Here is a 20,853-nt window from a genome sequence, read left to right as displayed (position 1 = left end):
AAAATGGTTGAGGTTCATACGGTAGGTAGAGTGATTTTCACTCCTTCACTCACCTTCACTCACTATTAAAATGCAGAAAGAGATAAAGTGCATGCGAGGGAGATGAGGAACAGCTCGATGTGAGGCTTGCTGCTTTTATCGGACAGCACTCACTTCAGTGTAGATCTAATGGAGTCCCAGCTGTCTGGGGAGGGATGTCTGCCACAGATGCCTAATAAGTTGGTGCAGAGTGTGCCTGTTTGTGGTGTGCATTGCCAGGAACGCAGCACAGAGGGAGGTAAAGTTCCTTCCGTTATCAGCATGGGAATGGTGGGATGTTAACCTCAGAGACTGTGAACAAGGAAGAGAGAAGAAAGCACACCTGAGAGAGAGAGAGAGAGAGTCACTGAAAACTCATCAGCCGCAGTGGTCATCCAAACGGGAAACCCCCGTTATGCTGTTACATAAATTCTCCAAGCTGCTTTACTTCTAATGACATTATCTAGAGCCAGGAGCCCCCAATGGATTCCCTGAGAGAGAGAGAGAGAGAGAGAGAGAGAAAGAGAGAGAGAGAAAGAGAGAGAGCTAAGCAAAGCATAGATTTCCTTCTGCCGAGTCCTAGTTTTACACATCACTCTGGTACACAGAGTGTGTGCTGGTACAGTACCTATTGTCTCTCTCACAGGGCTTATGTGGGTCAGGTAGCATTTTTTTTTTTATTTATTTCCAGGCTTATTCTACCGTCTAACCTTACAGTGTTTCATCTTCCAAGGAAACCCTGCACCCCAGCTCCGTGCACCTGTGTCTTCACTGACTGTTTTGTTGTTTGTCTGTTTGTTTTTTAAGCTTGAAAGCAAGACTTACAAAACAAAAGTCGATCCAATTCATTAAAAATTCCAAAGATCACTTGCACGTCCCGCTCATCAGTGGCGAATGTCATCATCATTTATCTCCATCATCACCGTTCATTAGAAGGTCTCAATCCAGATCACAGCAGCGAATCTAAAGCAAGACTTTGGAATGAATGCTGCAAGGCGATTGGCAGTGTTGAAATTGGATTTCAGCCCCGTGCTGCCTTCAGAAGAAGCCCATGGCAACAGTGGCAAAGGCGCCAAGAGTCTGCCCTGCCCTAGGAGGAAAAGTAAACCATTGGGAAAAGAGCCATCAGGCTGTAGGCAGGAAGGAAAGGAGCAAATATAATATTAGTGCATATTTAAAAGATTTTTCTTTTCTGTATTTCTTTCTTTTCTGCCTCAGTTGTCTCCACTCACTTTCTGGTTTGGCTGAAACAAAGCTGGCACTCAGATTGCTCCCCTCCTCCTTCCCCCCACCTGCTCCTTTATCCACCCCCCTCCCGCTAGCCCATAAAGGATGGAGGTTAATGAATTCGGCGCTCATGCATGCCTCCACTAATTGCGCTGGCATTGGGAACTCCTCCCAGTGTTACAAAATGTTTTCATCATCAAGATGGCTACCGACTGGACGGCCGGTGAGCGTGTCTTTGAAGAGGCTGCCAAGTTTCCTTTTTGTGGAAATAATGACAACTGATGTAGCGTATATTGTTATTTCATTTACTCAGCTGGAACATGATGTATGTGGTTTAGTCAGTTTAGGTAAATCGATCAAGTCTGTCGTAACGCTTTGCTTGTGTGTGTGTGTGTGTGCGTGTGTGTGTGTTAATCTGCGAGAGGCAGTAGTCATCAACCAGATTAGCTTTATTGGTTAATGTCCACTGACGGAAGCGGACTGAGTGTCAAACTGTGAAGACCATCCACAGGCAACACATACAGCAACTGACACACGCTCATTCACTGAAAAGGACAGACAGGAAAATAATATCAGTAACTGACATTTGTTTTGTCATGTAGAGTAAAATATGTCAGATAAAGTTGGGTGTACAGCTCATTTGCTTTTGTTATTAGTAACTCTTTCCAGTTGTGGAGCACTTTATTTTAAGAGGAAATTATCAAGTTTAGTAATTTCTTTCATTATGAAAGTAAAATTTTACATTGAAGACAAGTTGGTTTTTGTATGTATATGCTGTCAATTCTAGTTCTTAGGAAGAAAATCGTAATTAACAAAAATCGGCATAGGCAGGTCACGCAGGGAAAAACAATCGGAAACGCTTCTAATTTTAATACAACATTTATTGTTTTTGTTAGAGCACCTTCTAAGCAGCTCGGCAGAAATTCCTCTCCATGGAAGCACACAGACCGAACAGACTGTAACTTATCCTGTTGATATCCTCTTGACTTGACTAATCAGACTGCTGAAAACTCATCAAAGCTTTTGAAAAATGATTTGTGCATTTTGTCCCTGGAAGCAAAGTTGGAAGGGATCTTTTTAATGGCCAGTATAAAGGGGAGAAAAGGCTACAGCAAGTTAAACCCGGTTCAGTGTTCATATGGTCATTTACCAAATCACAACTTCTCAGACTATCAAGGTTCCAGTAAAAATCTTAGAGACTTAAATTGTTTGAATTTCTTTCTGTATTTCCCTTTTAGTGTGTGAGTGTGTGTGCACAGCTTGTTGAATGATGTTCAGTCCTTGTTGGAAGGTCAGTAGAAACTGACCAATGAAGCTTTTCCAACAGATGAGATCACTACTGTTTCTTGGGAGTTGCCAAGTCATCTAGGATTGAAATCTAAAGTTTTGCATTTTAAGGCTACAAACAACACATCATGCATCACTCAGTAGGTGCTGCCATTCTTTTTCAAATGCAGTTTTCATTGAAAAAAAAATCAATTCATCAATCCGATGCTTTCTGACAACTGGTCAACGAGATCATAACAATGACAATGCCTGTTATGTGGCTGTAACATACTCACATGGACACTGTAATACAAATCAATGAGTCCATTTTGAAAAGTCCACTGCTGTGTAAAAGCTGGCCTGAAACAAGCAGGATCCTCCAACGAGCAGCACGGCATCCTCACTCTACTGTATACCGCTGCTATTGTTCTACATTAGCTTCAGTCTCTAAGGGGAAATGAGAGCATGTAATAAGGATTGTTCTAATTATTGATCCACCACTTCAAGGGTCCTCACTGAGAGCTTCTGTTTGGGGGGATGGTGTGTGTGTGTGTATGTGTGTGTGTGTGTGGTGATGGGATTTCTTTGGGAGCCTTCGTAACTGGAAACCCATGTATGTGGGAATTTGTTTGTCCTACCACAGGGGAAAAAAAAACCCATGTTGTCTAGTTGTGGTTGCTGGTCTTTTACATCTGACAGTCTTTCAGTCTTTTTCTTTTTCTGTGCATCAGGTGATTTATATTTCATCTAACACTACATTTTAATATCTCTGTTTTTCCAGTCACATTGGCACTAGCGTGTGTGTGTGTGTGTGTGTGTGTGTGTGTGTGTGTGTGTGTGTGTGTGCATTGAAGAGTGAGACAGAGAAGCAGAGGAATGGAGTTTGAGGTAGAATGAGAGAGGAAGAGATAAGGACTAATAGATGGAGAAAGAGTGAGCATCCGTGTGAAGGCGGAAAGAGTGAGAGATAAGAAATGGAGAGAATTGGAAAGGCAGGGGGGATAGAAAGAGAGATAGAGAGAGAGAGAGAGAGAAAGCATGATCGTAAGCCTAAAGGTCATTTGAAGGTGAGTTGGCGTCTGTCGTGCCGCTCTTCAGATCCATGCGCACCATCCCCTCGTCTTCGTCTCTCTCACTCTCTCTGTCCTATGTGGAGCTACTGGATGTGATTTCACATTATAACATGCAAAAAAAAATTCAGATTTTGTATATTTTCAGAGCTTTTTGCTGGCTCTGTTTAAATGGAAGAATGCCCTACAAGGTTTTCAGGAAGGAAAAGAGCGTTACAACTTTCATGTTACCTGAAAATTTTCCACATTTGGAGATGAAAGATGGAGATGGTTTATACTGGACGTTAATTATAAAATTCACGTTACATTATTTTAATTCTCTTCAGAAAATAATTCATGGTGTCTGTCATTTCACATGCGCTTTTGGATGATTGTTTACAAAATCACAGAATCAGTATGTCGATTTGTGGCTCTGCGGAAAGTAATCTGCAAATTATTTTGAGAGTTAATGAATGTAAATTTTCAAGTAAAAATATAAAACTTTACCTTATTTCAGCTTTTCAGTTAGAAGGGCCCAGACCGGAATTCAAACCTGGAACCCTCTTGCTATGAGGCGACAGTGCTAACCACTGCACCACCGTGCCGCCCCATTTAATTGACAGTTGATCTTTAACAATAAGCCGATTTATTTACAATGAAAATGATCGTTAGTTGTACCGTATCTTGCGACTGTAGGAACAGAAAATATAACATGCCATGTTAATGTTAATGCTTCATGTTAGTGAAGCAACACCAAGTTACACCAAAGTGTAAGACAAGGACTCGCACTCCATCACTCATGTCATTTAAAGAGGACCAACTCACCTCTGACGCTGTAGGATGTGACAGAAAAAGAGTTTAGTGCACACAGTAAGTGCAGTTCACCGTGAGATTATTCACACACGGTGAAAAGATACAGTAATGCTGCTTAATGATGTGATTATAGAGCTGAATCGTTTGTGTGTGTGTGTGTGTGTGTGTGTGTGTGTGTGTGTGTGTGTGTGTGTCGGGGGTGGCAAGTAGGACAGGAGAGGAGATAAGGGAGCAGACACTTGATGAGGCAAGGACAGAGGGAGAGAAAGAGAGGCCAAGGGGGAGCATGTGGAGGACATGCAGGAAGGAGAGACAGAAGGGTGACATTCTGAAAACAGGGTGAGAGAATAGAAAAATAGACCGCGGACAGAGTTAGTGTTTGAAACTCGGCGAGGGAAGATGTCCGCTACGCACTAAAACATGACGGTGAAGATGCAGTCTTCCCCATACTTTTCCTATAATGCCTAAATCTATCTACAGCTGCTTTTTCCATTTGATGCACAAGTCTGCCTTGGGGTCAACCGCAACTCACTGTTCACTGAAGCAGCAGTGTGTGTGTGTGTGTGTGTGTGTGTGTGAGAGAGAGAGAGAGAGAGAGAGAGAGAGAAAGCACCCCCTCTTCTGCAACATCACACTCATTAATCCCCTACTGTGCATCAACGCCAGACCTCTTCTATCAACCTCTTAAATGCGCCAAATGGTGTGTCATGGTCATGTGTGTGTGTGTGTGTGTGTGTGTGTGTGTGTACATTTATGCATATATGGCAGGTGCTCCTCATACATCCACAGATAAAGCTTATCCAATTGAAATGGTTCTTTGCTCTCTCTCTCTCTCTCTCTCTCATACACACACACACACACGTACTCCACTTGGTTGACCCTTGGGACTTACGCCTGCATGGCTTGATAATTACTTTCTTTTACTCTACCCCCACCTCCATCTCCACCTCCACCACAACACCCTCCCTGTCCTCCACTTAACCACCTGCCATTCCGCCATCACATGCAGCGATAACCAGAACCACGCAGTCATCAGTTTTGTCGTCCAGCTCGATCGGCTCTACGTGATGACAACGAATGCGCTCAAATTTGTATAACAAGCCGCACTTATTAAATCTGTATTTACGTATTATCAGGTGTACGCTTTTATAGCCACTATCCCTGTTGACAGCTCTGGATGCGGTCACACTGTCTCCTCCAGAAAGAGTCTCTGTCTCCAGGCAAGGGCAGGAGCGTGTGGTCCTGGTCCTGTGGAGCTCAGAGGCTCTGGAGCTGAGGAAATGGTCTGTGTTAGGACAGATCGATGGTAATCACACCTCTCCACAGTTAGCTCTCTCATGTGGGGGGTGGGTGCAGCACAGTGTGTGTGTGTTTGTGTGGGTGTGGGTGTGGGTGGGGGGGGGTCGTTGGGGGACGCCCACATCCGTGATTAGAGAAAAAATATTAACCCCACCCCCCCACATCTTCTATCCCATCTGCCAACTCCCAAACATGGATGCACCCTCCTGTGTGAACATGGTCCAGCCTGATTGTGTGCTGATTTTTTTAGCTTTAACATGCACAGACTCCGTCCATCCATCCACCCATAACACCATCCATTTGTTCTCTTTGTCTCTTTAGTGGACGAAGCTGTCCTTTGGTCCTTGCACGCTGTATTTCTTCTTTACTGAAATATGTATTATTGCCCTCTGAAGCACAATAACCCTCCTGCAATGTCCAACTTATAGACTCAGCAACAATACTGGCACTTAATACCACTTTGTCACAACATATAGACTGTATTTTGCTTTTGGTCCTGAGGGGAAGACTCCATTGCACCTCAAAGGAGGTAATTTAGTGTGAAAAGGTTGCAGTCTTTATTGCAGTCTAATTTTACCATGCTGTGTGTGTGTGTGTGTGTGTGTGTGTGTGTCCTTGGGTGTATGTGCAGTACAGTTGGAAGTAGAACAAGCAGTGAAATGATCGTTTTTGTCATCTGCTGGCTGGTGGTGTACGTCTTTAAAGCAAGCCTGTGCGCAGCGTAGTAATCCAGTAAAATGCCGCCTGATAGGGAAAGGTTGATTGTAGCTCCAAGGTGGGACTGGTATTCTTTTACTCAGCCTGTTATGTGTCAGATCACTGGAAACAGACCTTTAGACAGTAGAACATTATACACAGATGCACACACACACACACCACCAGAGAAGTATTTGGCTCCATTTGTCGTGTTTTCATTAACAGTTGTGTGGACAGCCAGACTCGAAGCAAAGTTTTTAGTTTGCTTACCATTTGGTAACTGAATTATTCAGAAGCAGCTTTGCCAGACATGTTTAGACTCTGTTCTCAGTGAACACTCACAGCACATAGTGGGAGGAAAGTGTACTTTGTCATCCCCATGAAGACTGCCCTTACTGAGAGATGACTGAAGCAGCAATAAATAGTAATATAATGATAATAATAACAATAGTAATACCACAGCCTGGTTAACTATAGACTTACTATATGGCAGATTAAGAAAAGTCAAAAGGGTTCATGCTGTGGCACAACAGCATCGCAGTGTGAAATGTCTGAAATTTAAGGATGAGGCTGAGCACAGAGAAAAGAGGTGTTTCATATCATATCTATATTTATGGTTCCCCCATGTTTTAGTTTTAAACCCACAAGATTTTTTACTTTTATTTTTTATCATAAAGTCATCAGTTATTGTCCGTAAGTTTTTATTGGGCCATTAAAGTACAGTAAACTGTGGTTTTCTCACATTTATGTGATCTTTCATTTTTAAAACCATCTTTTTCTATCAAACTCAGGACTTTGGTCCCATTGCTGCTGATGTTTGACTATTAGCGGAAAAACTCGAGCACCACAAATTTTAGTGCTATGGGTGGATTTACATTAGATTTTTTTTCATTAAATGTTTATTAAACTAAGTTCATGCATCTTTGTTTTTTAAAGACTTTTTTGTTTATCCAAATCAGATGAATGTTGATTCTTGGGGGGAAAATTGAGCAATATGCATACCGAAAATCATTTGATGACTGTAAATGGCTGGTGCTCACAGGGGCATTGCCTGAGTTTACCCCCAGGGCGATGCAGGTATTCGGGACTGATGCTGTGCTCCGGGTCGAGGTGCCCTCCGGGTCCACTGCACCTGCCAGACATCCATCACTAATACTGTAGCAAGGGCAAAAACACAGGAGGAGAGGAGAGGATTTAAACTTCTTAGGAAGAGTGAAACCAAAAACAAATTTGGTAAGGTAAAAGTAAAGGTTAAAAAGGTCCAGACAAGATATTATGTTTAACAATGGAGAAGTAGGAAAAAGAAAACTATCATTTAAGAAGGGAAACAGATCTGAAACAATTAGATCAATAAATTAGTCTATTAACTCAAAGCAATTTTTCAGACTAAAAGGCTAACAGCAACCCACTGTCACATTTTTAAGTGATGAATTTCTGCTTAATAACCTTTTAAACTAATTAATCTTGGGTTATGGACGTTTGTAGGAAACTGCATTTAAACATAAAGCAGGATGATGAGAGTTAGTATCACCCGTTCTTCTCCTTCCTTTGTCGTTCCCCTCTGTTTGGTTCACAAACACCCACCATGTTGAAAATAGAACAGCCCCACAGCAACTTTGAAACCAGCTCCCTTGATGATGTGTATCGCCATGCTGACGATCTCACACTGGATATTTTGAGTTTCTTTTCTGGTTTTTGTTTGGAAAAGAGCTCAACTAAGACAGACCCCAGCTTCTGTCTGAGGTCTGTCTTATCTGTGTTTCACCGTAAAGCCATAGTAGTGTAAAGTAGTGTGATCCAACCCTGTTGTTTCCTACCCACTGGGAAGTGAGGATTACCAACTAGAGCTATAACACTGCTGATGCCCTGTTTGTTATCACTTTGTCCATATTTTACTTTAAGTATGAGGTTTAACCCAGCCTTATTATTTATTTTATGTTTATCATCATTCTGGAGTTGTTGTTGCTGTGCTGTAGCATTACTCAATTGATTGGTCCTTTGACAGAAAGTCACTCACTAGAGAGAAATACCAAACGTTTGCTGGTACCTGCAGGTTCCCTGACTTTAGGTATCAGAACTGGGAGTCAGAAAGTCAGAGTGTGGCACGTGTAGTTTGTTAGACTAAGCAAGGAATCTGAAGACTTAAGCGATGACGAAGGTTAACATTAGTTTTAGCCCTGTATTGTGGGATTCTGTCCCGCAGGTTTTCCTAAGTGATGCACCCTGCAGCGTCAACAGTCAAAAGGCAGACACTGCGTCGTCCTCTCTGTCTTTAAAGTTCAGTCTAATTGCACACTTTGCTATCTGTCAGCATGAAGGTTTGATCTGATGCACCGAGACACAGCAGTAGGAGTCAGGGTGTTGTTCGTGTTGCTGCTGACTAGGTTGTTGTCACTGCTTGTGTGTGTGTGTGTGCGTGCGTGTGTATTTTGCGTGTATGTGTGTGTTGCTGACTGGTATGCTGTTAGCTGGGTGTCAGCCATCTTGACACCCACAGTGCACTTTAACTTTTCTGGGACCTTCCCTCCTGACAGCCAAATGGCTGCTTCAGCCATTAGGAAAATACACACACACACACACACACACACACACTGAAGTGGCTGAAATGACCAATGGAGATGTGTTGGAACTAAGCATAAATAACACAGAGAAGACAACAACATAAAAAGCTTCTTTCCCCCCAGGGTCTTCATGACTTTGGTATCATTGAAGTCTTCTGTAACGCTATTGGCCTAAAATTGCTTTAAAGGGCTTTCAGATCTTGTTGATTAGTTTGTTTGGTGACAGTCAACTAAATAAAATAGTGGCAAAGACTCTACCGTATCACAGAATGATTTGATTCAACTGTTACTGTTATGAGTCAGGCAATCATACATACATTGTGTGTATAAATATGCGTATAGCCTGTGTGTCTTTGTACTGTGGCTGTACCACTCTGAATGTGTGTTTCTGTGTGTGTGTGTGGACTACATATACATCAATGTTAGATATAATAGACACTCCAAGGTGAGTTGAGAGAGGGGGCGGAGACTGTACATACGTGACTTGATCATCTGAGTTGTTGTTGACACTGTCAAAGCGTCAAAGTGTCCTTATAGGAACACATAGCTCACTTTACATGATGAGGATGACCTCAGTTCCTCTCTGCGTCCCTCCTTCCTGTAATGAAGGACCATACATGCAAGACAGCAGCAATTTCACCTCGAAGTAACCGCAGAAAACGTGTCACAAGCATGTCGACTTGTTCATTTCAGTCACTTAGATTAACAGAAATTTAATTTGTTTTGTTGATAACAGGTTTCCTTGAGAAATCTTTATTTTGCTGGCCAGAGTTTAAAACAAAACACAGCAGAGCAGAAGCAGTCAGATAAGGTGAGACTGCTGGAAAAGATTTGGTAAAAGTAAATAAAGCACATCCGAGTCCACCTCGGATGAGCTGCTGATACAGAACAACAGCGCTGAGCTGTGGAGAGAGCTGTGTGTGTGTGTGTGTGTGTGTGTGTGTGTGTGTGTGTGTGTGTGGTGCTCTGTTGGCTGCTATAGCCAAGCTAACTGACTGTACCCATCAGTCAAGGTTGTGTCTTATTATAGGTCATTAGTATCTCTGTTCAGCCGCGACCTTGGTCTGCTATCTGCTGGAGTATGTATATGTACCACAGTCGACAAAATGAGTGTGTGTGTGTGTGTGTGTGTGTTTGAGTGTGCATAACTAGGCTGCTTTGTGCACTAAATGTATTGCACTGAACAAAATAATATATTTAAAACTGTTTAGTGTATAAATGCATGTTGTTTTTGAAGTGTGTGTGAGAGCGCGTGTGGCTGCGGCTCTGATGAGCAGTCAGCTCTGGCTGTTTGTGTGTGTGTATGTGTGTGTGTGTCTGTATGTGTGTGTGTGTGTGATGGATGGACAGACACACGGCGGGTCAGAGAGGGTCAGTCAACACACGCTCTTACAGATGGGGGAGGAGAGTGCTCACGAGGACGTCAGTCACAGTTTTTAGTGCTACAGGACTAACGCCGGCCTAAAGTAAAAGTGCTGCCAAGCACAATAAAAAATTGTCTGCCGTGCAGGACAGTAAATAGGCTGAGTCCCAACTGCCAGCAGTCGTTTACTGGTTGTTGCCTTTTACCTACTTTGACAGTTACGCCGTGATGTGCAAACCTCAGTAAATTAGCAAGTTCTCACCAATATGTTGGAATTATTAGGTATGTGATGCATTACAGGGATACTCTGATACTGAGTCTCCCAGCCAAGAAATAGTCTGGCGCATAAATCCCCAGTATAACTGCAATGTGTTTTTGTAAACAGTTTTTGTACGGATTAAACAAGTTATAATAATTAATTAATTAATCAGTAAACTTCAGAGGTGCTGGATTTTTCTACCTTTTGACGTAGTGTTTCCGTGTACATGAGGGCGGCATCAATTTTTTGATTAAACATTCAGCAAGAAGACAAACAACAAGACGGTTGTCTCGAATATTTTGAAAAGCATTTGATCTGATTGCAAACAGATGAGCATATTAACGATAAAGACACACATAGCTTCATATTTTTGTTGCTCCTTCTGAGATCGGTCCCTGCAAGTTCTATTAAATTGTGTATCATACTATGAAGGAAATACTGCACATGTCTCTTTGTAAGTACTGCATTGTGCTGTCTGAACTGCATCAGACTGGGTGCTGACTGATCCAAAGCTTGCATGGTGGAAACAGTCCATAACCATCAGCTGCAGCTTCAGCCCGTTCAGTTTGACAGCTCACATCCACCAAATGAACTGCTGTATTTAGGTCGAGGAAGAACCAAATGTTGAACTACATGATTCTAGAGCTGCTTTAAAACATATCCACCCTTCTGCTGTGTGATCCACACGAGCTGGTATGCATCCTGAAGCCAGCAGTGCAAAGCAATGTCTAGGTTACTGTATTCCTGAATTCTAGTGGATCAGATTCATGTTGCAGCGTCCCGCAAGAAGAAATCAGACAATCTAAAGTAATCCAGATGAGATGAGGGAGGGAGATGTTCTGGATCATCTTGTACCACTCCCTCTATGGATTTCCATGTCCCATGTCCTCTGCTAGAGGTATTGATCATGAGCATAGCCTGCATTAGGGTGAGAGACTGAGAAAGCTTTTTAATTTTCCTCTTTAAGTCACATGATGTGACTTTCAGGGCCATATCTCCTCATGTGTAGGCACTACGATTGTTGCACTGACATCTGCTGGTGTTATTAATCTAAATGAGTTGCTCGAAGTAGACAGACTGAATAGCCATTCCACTGCCTTGTCCCCTCCAATATACTGAAATCCCTCTTCAGGCCACGCTTGACCCGGTTGCCCCCCTGAACTCTTGTGACCTCAAGGATTGATGTTATGGTTTTGGTCACGGCATCATTATTGCAATAAGGCACCTGACAAGGCTGAGATTTTGCTGCTTTGACTAAACAAAATTCAATTTGATGGCTGTCTAATTTAAAAATCTTAAACATATTTCAAAATACAGTTTTGCTATTAAAGAAATCCTGCAATTTAAGTCTATTTTTTCCCTTCTGGGATATTGATGATTTCCTAGCAACACAATGCAGGTGAATTTCTTTACCCTCAACACCCAGATTGCCTGTCTTGTTGCCACGTTTGGGGAGTGCTGCTATTATAGATTTGGGCCTCCCCTTTCAACAGTCTATTACTTTGTGTTTCCTGAGGGGCAGCTGGCTGTTTCAGCATCTAATAGCCTTCTGTTTGCCAAGAAGAGACGCCAGGATCTGAAAGACCTTTACTCCAGTACAGGAGGCTGTAATGTGTAATATCCTTTTTATTTGTAGAGGAGGGAGGGTGCACAGATTTAAGAAGCATAAATGAAAAATCAGCAGTTGTAACCTGTTATTGAGCATGTTGGACGCTGGCTAAATGTAAATCCCCTTTCACTCTCGAACTTCACTTCTTTCTCCTGTTTCATCTTCCTCCCTTCTCTCAGACATCCTCTGTGTCTGGATGGAGCAGTTGGTCTGCTTGGCCTCATGTCAGAGGCTGATCATGGAGGATTAGAGTGTTGGCCCCTAAGTTTAACATGTTTACTGAGCCGCCCGTCGGCGTGCACACGTTTAGTTTAGGTCCTTGTGTGCACATTTGTGTCTGCCTGCGTGTGTGTGTGTGTGTGTTTGTGTGCGTGCCATGTGGAGACTGAAGGGGGTTCGGGGGGGGGGACACAGATGGCTCGTGATCTGCTCTCCTCTGGTGCTTTCTGCCTGCCAAAGATCAGGCGAAAACAGTTAGAGCACTCTGCACTTCATTCAGCTCTGCTCAGACAGGCCGAAATAACAGACCGCTTTCTTTTTTATAGATAGCTTTATGAGCTTTCAAAATGTTATGGTGCCGGCTACAAAAATGACATTTACAGCAGATTTTGTTTTGTTTTACTGACAGACTGTGTTTGACAATGAATGCCTGGTTTTGTGGATCTACTTGGAAGACAAAGAGAGGCGTGTTTAAAAGCCATCTTTCAAACTGCATATCTTTAATAATTTATCTGAGAAACTTTTGCAACTGCTATATTCAGTTGTCTCAGTTTAAATCATTATTTATCAAAAACTATCCCATTTTTCATATTGATTTTAAACTTCTCACAGAAGGCAGCCAAAGTTTTGCAGACGTTTTTCCATACAAATAAATGCATGTTCACATCCCAGACACAGTGTGTGTTTTGATGGATGCACTGAGAGTGAATGTATTTCTTGTGGGTTTCTTGCCGTTGTGGGTTCATGAGAAGTGATAATTTAGACAAGAGACTTTTAGACTTGGCTTTTACCTCTCCTTAAAGTCTTAGGAAGAGCCTGTTTGTCTGCTGTAGGGGTCTCAGCAGAGAGATTATTATCACACATGCACTCACACACTCACTTCTCCACATTCAGTGCAATGTACCTGTGGTAGATCCATCCACACACACACAAAAAAAAGTAATTTAAAATATACAGACTTAAATTATTTAAATGTGTTAGCCTACTGGCTTTCTGTTGAAGACCGAGACAAAGACTTTGAGGCGGGCTTGTAGTGCGCTCAGAAAGTCTCACAAGTTTGCCAACAATCAGGGCATCTGAAAGAGAAACGCACAAACCGACAAAACATCAGGCATCAAGGCACACCTTCAAACTTCATTACGCAACTGTGAAAGTCATCTTGACTTCAGTTTAACCATGCCCTGTTGAATTTAGGAGCCAGATGGACATTCAGCCTCTCAGTCTTTTCCAAAGTATTTTCACTTGCTGCAGCCCCGTTGTGGTACTACTGAGACAGTGGAACAGAGTGGACATGTAGAAGGTTACAATAGGCTAAATAACTTGTCTCCCAACCTATTTATGGGAATAACAAAGGGAAGAAAACAGAAAGAGGAAATTCAGTATAGAACGGTAGAGAATGAAGAAGAAAGAAAATGGTTATTAAAGCTTTTCACATCTGTCTGTCCATTGCTACCAAATCTTTTCTTTCAGAAATTCATTTAACCAAATTGAGAGGAGTGGAGCAACGATCTTCAGTAATGGATGTCTGCTGTTGATGAAGATGTTTTGTCGTGCTACTTGCATAGTGTTTTGAAAGAGACCTCAAGAGCAGTTTCTCTTGTGTCCTGCATCAGTAACAGCACATAGTTCTGGGGAGAAAGGGAAAGAAATACCTTCTTGGATCAAGCTGCATCAACTTGCTCATTCTCCTTCTCTGGATTAGTGGCAGAGCTAACATCCTGGTAGGTCGTCTGCCACCAGGATGTTAGCTCTGCCACCAGTCCAGAGAAGGAGAAAGAACAAGGAGATGCTGAGCTAACATCCTGGTGGCAGACGACCTGCCTACAGCTTAAACTGCCTGCTTACAAACTGAGGGAAGAGTCGTTAAATATGTTAGTTTGGGCTGCTCAAGTTGATACGATAAACAAGAGAAACAGAAGAGAGAAACAAAGAAAGAATTGACCCATGTTCTTGTGTTTGTGCCTGTCCATGTCTGGACATGTGAAGTGAGTTAGTGCGTTCCCATGTGCCATTTGCTGTCTACATTCACTACATTACAGCATCAGTGCACGCGGTACCAGAAAAGCAATGTAATGTTGAATCAATGAGACTGAATCTATCCTAAATGAGGTACAGCACAGTCTGCTTACAAACTCTTTTCTCTTCTTCTTTGGTTTAATACGTACTGCGTTAAAAGCTTAAACTTATTTTCATTTAGATGGACTATTTGGAGTTTTTAGCTCCATACAAGCATGGAGTGGAAGTAAACTTGGGACTACAGTTTGTGATTTCGATCCTCAATTTTTAACCTTAACTTTTGTTCTGCAAGCCTTTCTGATGTCATTCTTTGTCACATTTTTTCCCACATGCTCATTGAAATTCATAATGTGTCACATGTACCTCTTTCACACACACACACACACACACACACACACACACACACACACACACACACACACTTTGCAGTACAACATATCAGTTTCAGCTCCAGCAGCTCACGTATGCTACCTACTGTTCACACAAGATTGACTCTTATTATTGAGAATAGTCATTTCAGTCCATCTACTGGTTAGTCATTTGCATTTTTATGCCCCATTCCTCAATCACAAAGAGTGGAAACTCTCTCATGAGAAAAGAGAACTGCCTTTTTGACACAAAAGGTGTTTTAAGATGGTTTATGGACTTCTCTTTAGTCATTGCCTTGAGATGGCTTCATTTCTCAGCAATGCGATATATGGACTTTTGAAATAACCGGAAGGCTAGTTGTTACCTCGAGGTCTGTTGGTAAAAGACATATTTAATATGTTACAATCTCCTAGACTCTGTTCTTAGGAGGTCATGTGTCTGTGTTTGTTTTCAGCTGCCTCAAAGTGGACAAAAAAGTCTAAAAGTTTACTTTTCTTTTCTTTTCTTTGTATTTTTGCATCAACATGCAAAGCATTACACGACCAAAATAACCGTCTCTTCTGTAGTTATATAAAGTACCATTTTAATTCAGTCATTCAAAACTGCAGTGAGAACAGTTCTGGCTCTTTTGTACACTGTGTAATAAAGGCCAAAACAAGACAAAGATTTGTACAAATGTACAAAAACTGCAAATAAAACATAAACAACAACAGAAATATGACTAGAGGAGCATCAAACCAGCATTCAATAAAAATAAAATAGAATAAAAATAAAAAATATATATATAAAGGATAAAAGCCAATTAACCTTATAGATCAGTTTTCGGTGCTCAGGTGTCACATGGAAACTGGTGATGTTTTGTACAGTTGTCATGCAGGGGATTGTCCACCAGAGTCCAGTGTTTGACTGTTGAACAGAGTCTGCTTGAGGTCAAACTGAGGCAGGAGGAGGAGGAGGAGGATGAGGAAGAGTTGGAGGAGGAGGAGGAGGAGGAGTTTGATGTCTCTGACTTTGTGCCAGAGTTATCTAAACTCTGGTATCTTGTTTTTCCTTTTTGTCTCTTGTCACCATTAGGCCATCACTACTCTGTTCAGTATCCATGCTCAGTCTGCTCCTCTTTTGTTCTGTTTCTCGTGTTTGTCTCTCTCCTCGCCCCTCATACGTATAACGTTTTGCTTTGCCTCCTCACTTTCCAACTTCTTCTCCTCTCCGCCCTGCCACGCCCGTCACCTTCTTTATACCTCCTCCTCCTCCTTTGTGTGTTTCATTGTCTCACCTTTGCTCTGCTGGAGCCTGTTTTACGGTGACTTTTTGGCGGGACAGCTATTGATCCAGCACTGTGCACTAGTGTGTAGATTTCATCTTTACAGCTGACACGTCAGTAGGATGAAATCCAATGCAGTCTCCTTACATTACCGTCAGCATTACTGTCCCTGGTTGTGCAGCAGTGGTAGTGGCAATAAGGTTGTAAATTGTATTAAATCTTTTACATTTCTGATGAAGTAGTAATTTGATAATGAATGTGATGAACATTAGCCAAAGCAGTTGGTTGGTGGTACATGAGGATGTCTGAGGTTTTTCTTATTCTCTCTCTGCTCTGGTTTAGTCTTTTACCCATTTCCCTCCCTCCTCTCTTTCTCTCCTTTCCACCCTTTCTCTCAGCTCCCTCCCTCACATCCTTTCCTTCCTGCCTCCCTCCTCCCAGGCGGTTTCATGTCCCAGGTGACAAAGGGGAGCTGTGCCCTTGAGCGAGCTCTGTGCAGCAGGAGCAGTAAATATCCGTCTGGTGTTTATGTGCTGTATGTTCTCTACAAATATTGAGGATACTCCCCAGAATGAGGATGAGGAGGATATTTTACAGCTCCTTTGAGAAGGTTGAGCTTGCTTAGCATGTTTGTGAAACCAGGAAAGGAAAGCCAGCGGGCAGACAACTGCATTAGCCCAAAGCCATTTTTTATACCCTTTGAATATATAATCATAACTGCTTTGTTCTGATTGGATGTCATAAACATAATACAGTTCTGGGGCAAAGAACTTCTTCTAAGAAATATTACTGTGTTTGTGACTGGTTCTCTGTGGTATCATTTGTGCACATTGATCTGAGAAGCTCTCTATATTGAGATATAATATCTAATATGGCCTTGGATTTGGTTATTGTAAGATCAGGATGTATCTTAGATATTGTCTTTTCCAGGTATTTACAGCTAAGTTACAGTTAAATGATTTCTAATCTTATTATAGTGTTTCAGCTCTGTAAAAGCAACAGTGATGCATTCTAATTATTGGGTCATTTTTATTTTCACATTATAAATTATTTTAAAAGTGTCTCCTAAAGCGCTTGTCATGATTGTTGTCAGTATTGCTTTTTGTTCATTTACTGATTCCTCAATTAAATTTCAAGACAATTTACTGCTGTATTATTACTGTATGGTCACAACATGTATTTATCGAGTTTCCTAACGGATAACAAGTATGTGTAGCTTCAGATCAGATTTCTGATAACTATAAAAAAGGAAAAATAAAAAAAAAACAGAGAGAAAAGTATGTGTACAGGAAAGGAACTTTAATCACCTATGAGAATTAAAGGTTATAAATACATACAAATATGAATGTATCTACATGTATCTATGAACGTGGATACTACAAATTCCCACTTGTCCAAATAAATACATAAATACAATACAAAGTAACTCCACTCAGCGTCTAACTGAAACGCTGTTCGCTCAGATAATGAGCCGTGCTGCGTGTGTGATTATCAGCAGCCGCTAACTCAAGAATGACCGCAGTGCTCAATGTGTGTGTGAGCACACACACATTGAGCATAAGTAGGCTCGACTCCCATCCTCTCCTGTTGTAGCCTCCCACGGTAGCCATGGTTACCCCGCGGTTTTCAAGAAGGCCGTGTTGGCGTGAAGGGCCTGTGATCCACCAGTCACATGTTCAACTCGCCTCTTCTGGTCCAAAGCATCTGTCGCTCCCTCTGTCAACTCTCACGTACGCCACAGTCTCCAGCTCCTTTTCACTTTCTCCGACTCTGGTTCTCTAACTCTCATTGTCTGAAAGCTGATAGCACTGGAAAATACCAATAGTGCTGTGGTGTCGTTCCTCTGGAGCGGTGACAGAATGTGAAAGCAGTGGCTGAGGGATGGATGGCTGCATGTGACTGTATAGTCTGTGCGTACGTGTATTATTTTACAAGCAGCAGCGTTCCTTCTATAAATAACACTTATGGGTTATATACTGATGAACTGAACTCTCACTTATTATCAGAATACCACAGGCAGAAGGAAAGAGTGATCACATCACAGCTTGTCCCTGGGATTTTCCATATCCTGGAGGTTAACGACCACAGCGTTTGTTTACACATCTGTTGAGACAACAAAAGTATCTATTTAGTAATTAATGCTTACAGTTTTGTACAGCAGTAAATGCGTAGGGGGTACAGTGGTGGATGGGATTTTGAGAGCCTGACTTTCATGCGTGGGAGGGGGGGCTCCTTGTTTTCATGCACCTGTAATTCCTTCCAGAGGGTAACAGGTCAAACAGGTGGGACCCGGGGTGAGGACTGTCCTTCACAAAGTGATTTGCGCCCCAGAGTGAGGACAGTCGTCTCACCCAAATCTTGACAAGAAAACAGCTAAATTAAATTATACCAGAATGTTTCTTTTTTTATTCTCTACTACCCAATTAATTGTCTCATGACCCCCTTAGATTTATCTTGTGACCCCTTTGGGGATCATGACCCCTATGGTGGGAACCACAGAACTGCTTTTAACGGTCTGTCTAGTGATGGAGTCTTCCTATTATGGAAAAATGGCTTTGCTTGAGCCACTATACACTTGTGGGTGGTCCACCAAGTTAAGATAATCAGTTCACCCACAGGTGTAATAAACTAAGATCAAACATATAACATGGACGCGGTCGTCATGCTGCATGTTACGCTCGTCGCCTGGACTGTCTTTTTCCCCTGCGCTCACACAGATAGTGATCAGATAAAGGCATTTTACAGGGGAGCTATGGGGAGATAGGGAGATATGAGCAGGCTTTTGCGAGGAGAAGTCAGTGGGGGTGAGCTTCTCATCCCCAACTCCCACTCAGCTGCCTGTAGTGGGGCGTGTCTGCTGAGGGGTGAGAGGTGGGAGGATAGACGGTGTCCCTAATACCAAAGGAAAAGCCCCTAATCCTCTGTTAAAGTGTCCCCATTGACTGTTGGTGCCCCACCCCCCCACCCCCCCATCCGCTGGTCCACACGCCCCAAAATAGCGTCTGGTGTTATTGTTTCCGTCTCTGCTGTTATTGGGCTTGTAAACCTCCCAATCAGTAGACACACATGGAATCACTGCTGCTTGTTCCCATGAGGTGAGATTCCCCACTTGGTTGATTTTATGCAGCCAGGTAGAGAAAGTCCAGCCTGGACACTCACAACGCATGCATCCACGCTGGTCTTTGTTAGGAGGAAAAAAGCTGATAAGCAGGATGACAATAAAGAGCAGCACGCTGGCAGAGACTGGGGGAGGCAGGGAGAATGAACCAGAGAGAATGAGTGGGAGGGAAAGAGGGAGAGTGGGTGGGATAACACGGGAGAGGAAAGCCGGTGGTGGTGGTGGGGGGGTTTGACATAACCCAGTCGAGTATTTGTTTCAGCTGCTATTTTCAGTTTGGCCCCCTTGTCTGCTTGCCCCTCCAACCTTGGATATCAAAATCACACTGACAAACTCAGCCCCCCACCCCTCCAGAGTAAATGAAGGTGAAAAAGAAAAGGAAGGAGGCAGAGAGGGAGGAAGAAGCCTCAGCTATTATGGTAAGTGCTCTTCCCGCATCCTCCCCACTCAAAGGTGCTTTCTGGGGCAGGGGCCATCTTCTGCGAAGGCAGCAGGGATTTACCCTTGTTGACACATTTTTTTTGAAAAAGAGGGAGAATTAGTGAGGGGACAGGGAGGGAGTGAGGCAGCAAAGGGGATTTGGCGTTTGTCCTTTCTGCAGCGTGAAAGATTGCGAGATGCTCAGCGCTTTGTTTACTCAGCACCGGAGACTTAGATAGACCCCCGTCTTCTCTTCTTTATTCCCTCCTTACTCACTTCTTTCCTCCCACCATCCCTCTGATGTACAGGACATCAACAAGACAGGCCGAGGAACTGTTGTATCTGCTACCTTCAGCGCTCGCATTTGTTGGTGTGCTTTTTTTTTTGTACTCTGTTACCTGAGCCGATGGCACTTCGCTCTTTCCTCTGAGTGGGATGGATGCCCGTGAGGTTAAGATAAGGACACAGCTGACTGACTGTAGATGGCTGGTTGACTGGTTGGCTGTTTGGCTGTGTGGCTGACTGGTCACTCTGAGCTCAGGTTTCACTCCTTTCCACTCAGAGGAGAGAAATAAAGAGGGGAAGTAAGTGAACATGGCTGTGGAAGAAGGTGGTGTGTTCCTAATACAAGTGAGTAGTGCTCATATTTGGATTTGTTCTCACATTTATATTTGTATATTTGATAAAAGAAGATGGTATTGTGAATTGGTATCAGCTTATAAAAATGTAAAATGGGTTAGTGACTGTCTCAGAGGTTGACGCTGTGAATTGTATGAATGAAAATGAAAGGCTGATCTGTTGCAGTCAGATTTAAAGTGCATGTTTGCCATGCCGGAGTCTCTCACCACCAGCATCAGGAAGTGTGATGTCTAGAAAGTCAACTGCACTTGCATGTTCACGTTGTCTGCATACAGTAGAGGAATTGGAGTGCAGTTCATTAAGGAATTCATTCACTGAAACTTAAAGCAGCTATACATTTGAATATTTCAGCAATAATAACAATAATGCATCAGTTGACAGCGTGAAAACAATATTATTCCACAGGAAATTAGCACCTGAATTTGCAGCTCCCCTCAACTTTCCCAAGCTTCATAGCCTAAGTTTCAGCTCAGCGTTTAGCTTTCCATCCTGTAAGTATTTTGGTTAACTTTCACTGCTGTCATATTGTTATTTTTTCTGCTGCAGCAGACGGCTGTTTCTTAAAAGCTTTAAAAACCCACTCTGCACAGTGAATAACGTGCTGCCGAACCTAATGAAGCACTCAGCAGCAAAAGAGTCAGATATTTG

General features: G+C 42.6%; 1 protein-coding gene across 32 annotated transcripts in view; it reads left to right on the top strand.

The window, feature by feature from the left end:
* The window catches only part of ank3a (ankyrin 3a), a 115,749-nt gene that overhangs the window by 30,392 nt on the left and 64,504 nt on the right, over positions 1-20,853 (top strand). The window contains exon 1 of one of the 32 annotated variants that reach the window (XM_046402635.1): positions 19,738-20,196. The exons of the other annotated variants lie outside the window; for them this stretch is intronic. Coding sequence (XP_046258591.1) covers positions 20,161-20,196 — 36 coding nt within the window. The 5' untranslated portion in view covers positions 19,738-20,160. Of the gene's footprint in view, positions 1-19,737; positions 20,197-20,853 lie in introns of those variants that run through there. 32 annotated transcript variants of the gene reach the window in all.

Source organism: Scatophagus argus, chromosome 10, assembly GCF_020382885.2.
Source record: "Scatophagus argus isolate fScaArg1 chromosome 10, fScaArg1.pri, whole genome shotgun sequence".
NCBI classification, from domain to species: Eukaryota; Metazoa; Chordata; class Actinopteri; family Scatophagidae; genus Scatophagus; species Scatophagus argus.
The sequence above is the reverse complement of the archived record's forward strand: the minus strand, read 5'-3'. Positions and strand labels throughout refer to the sequence as shown.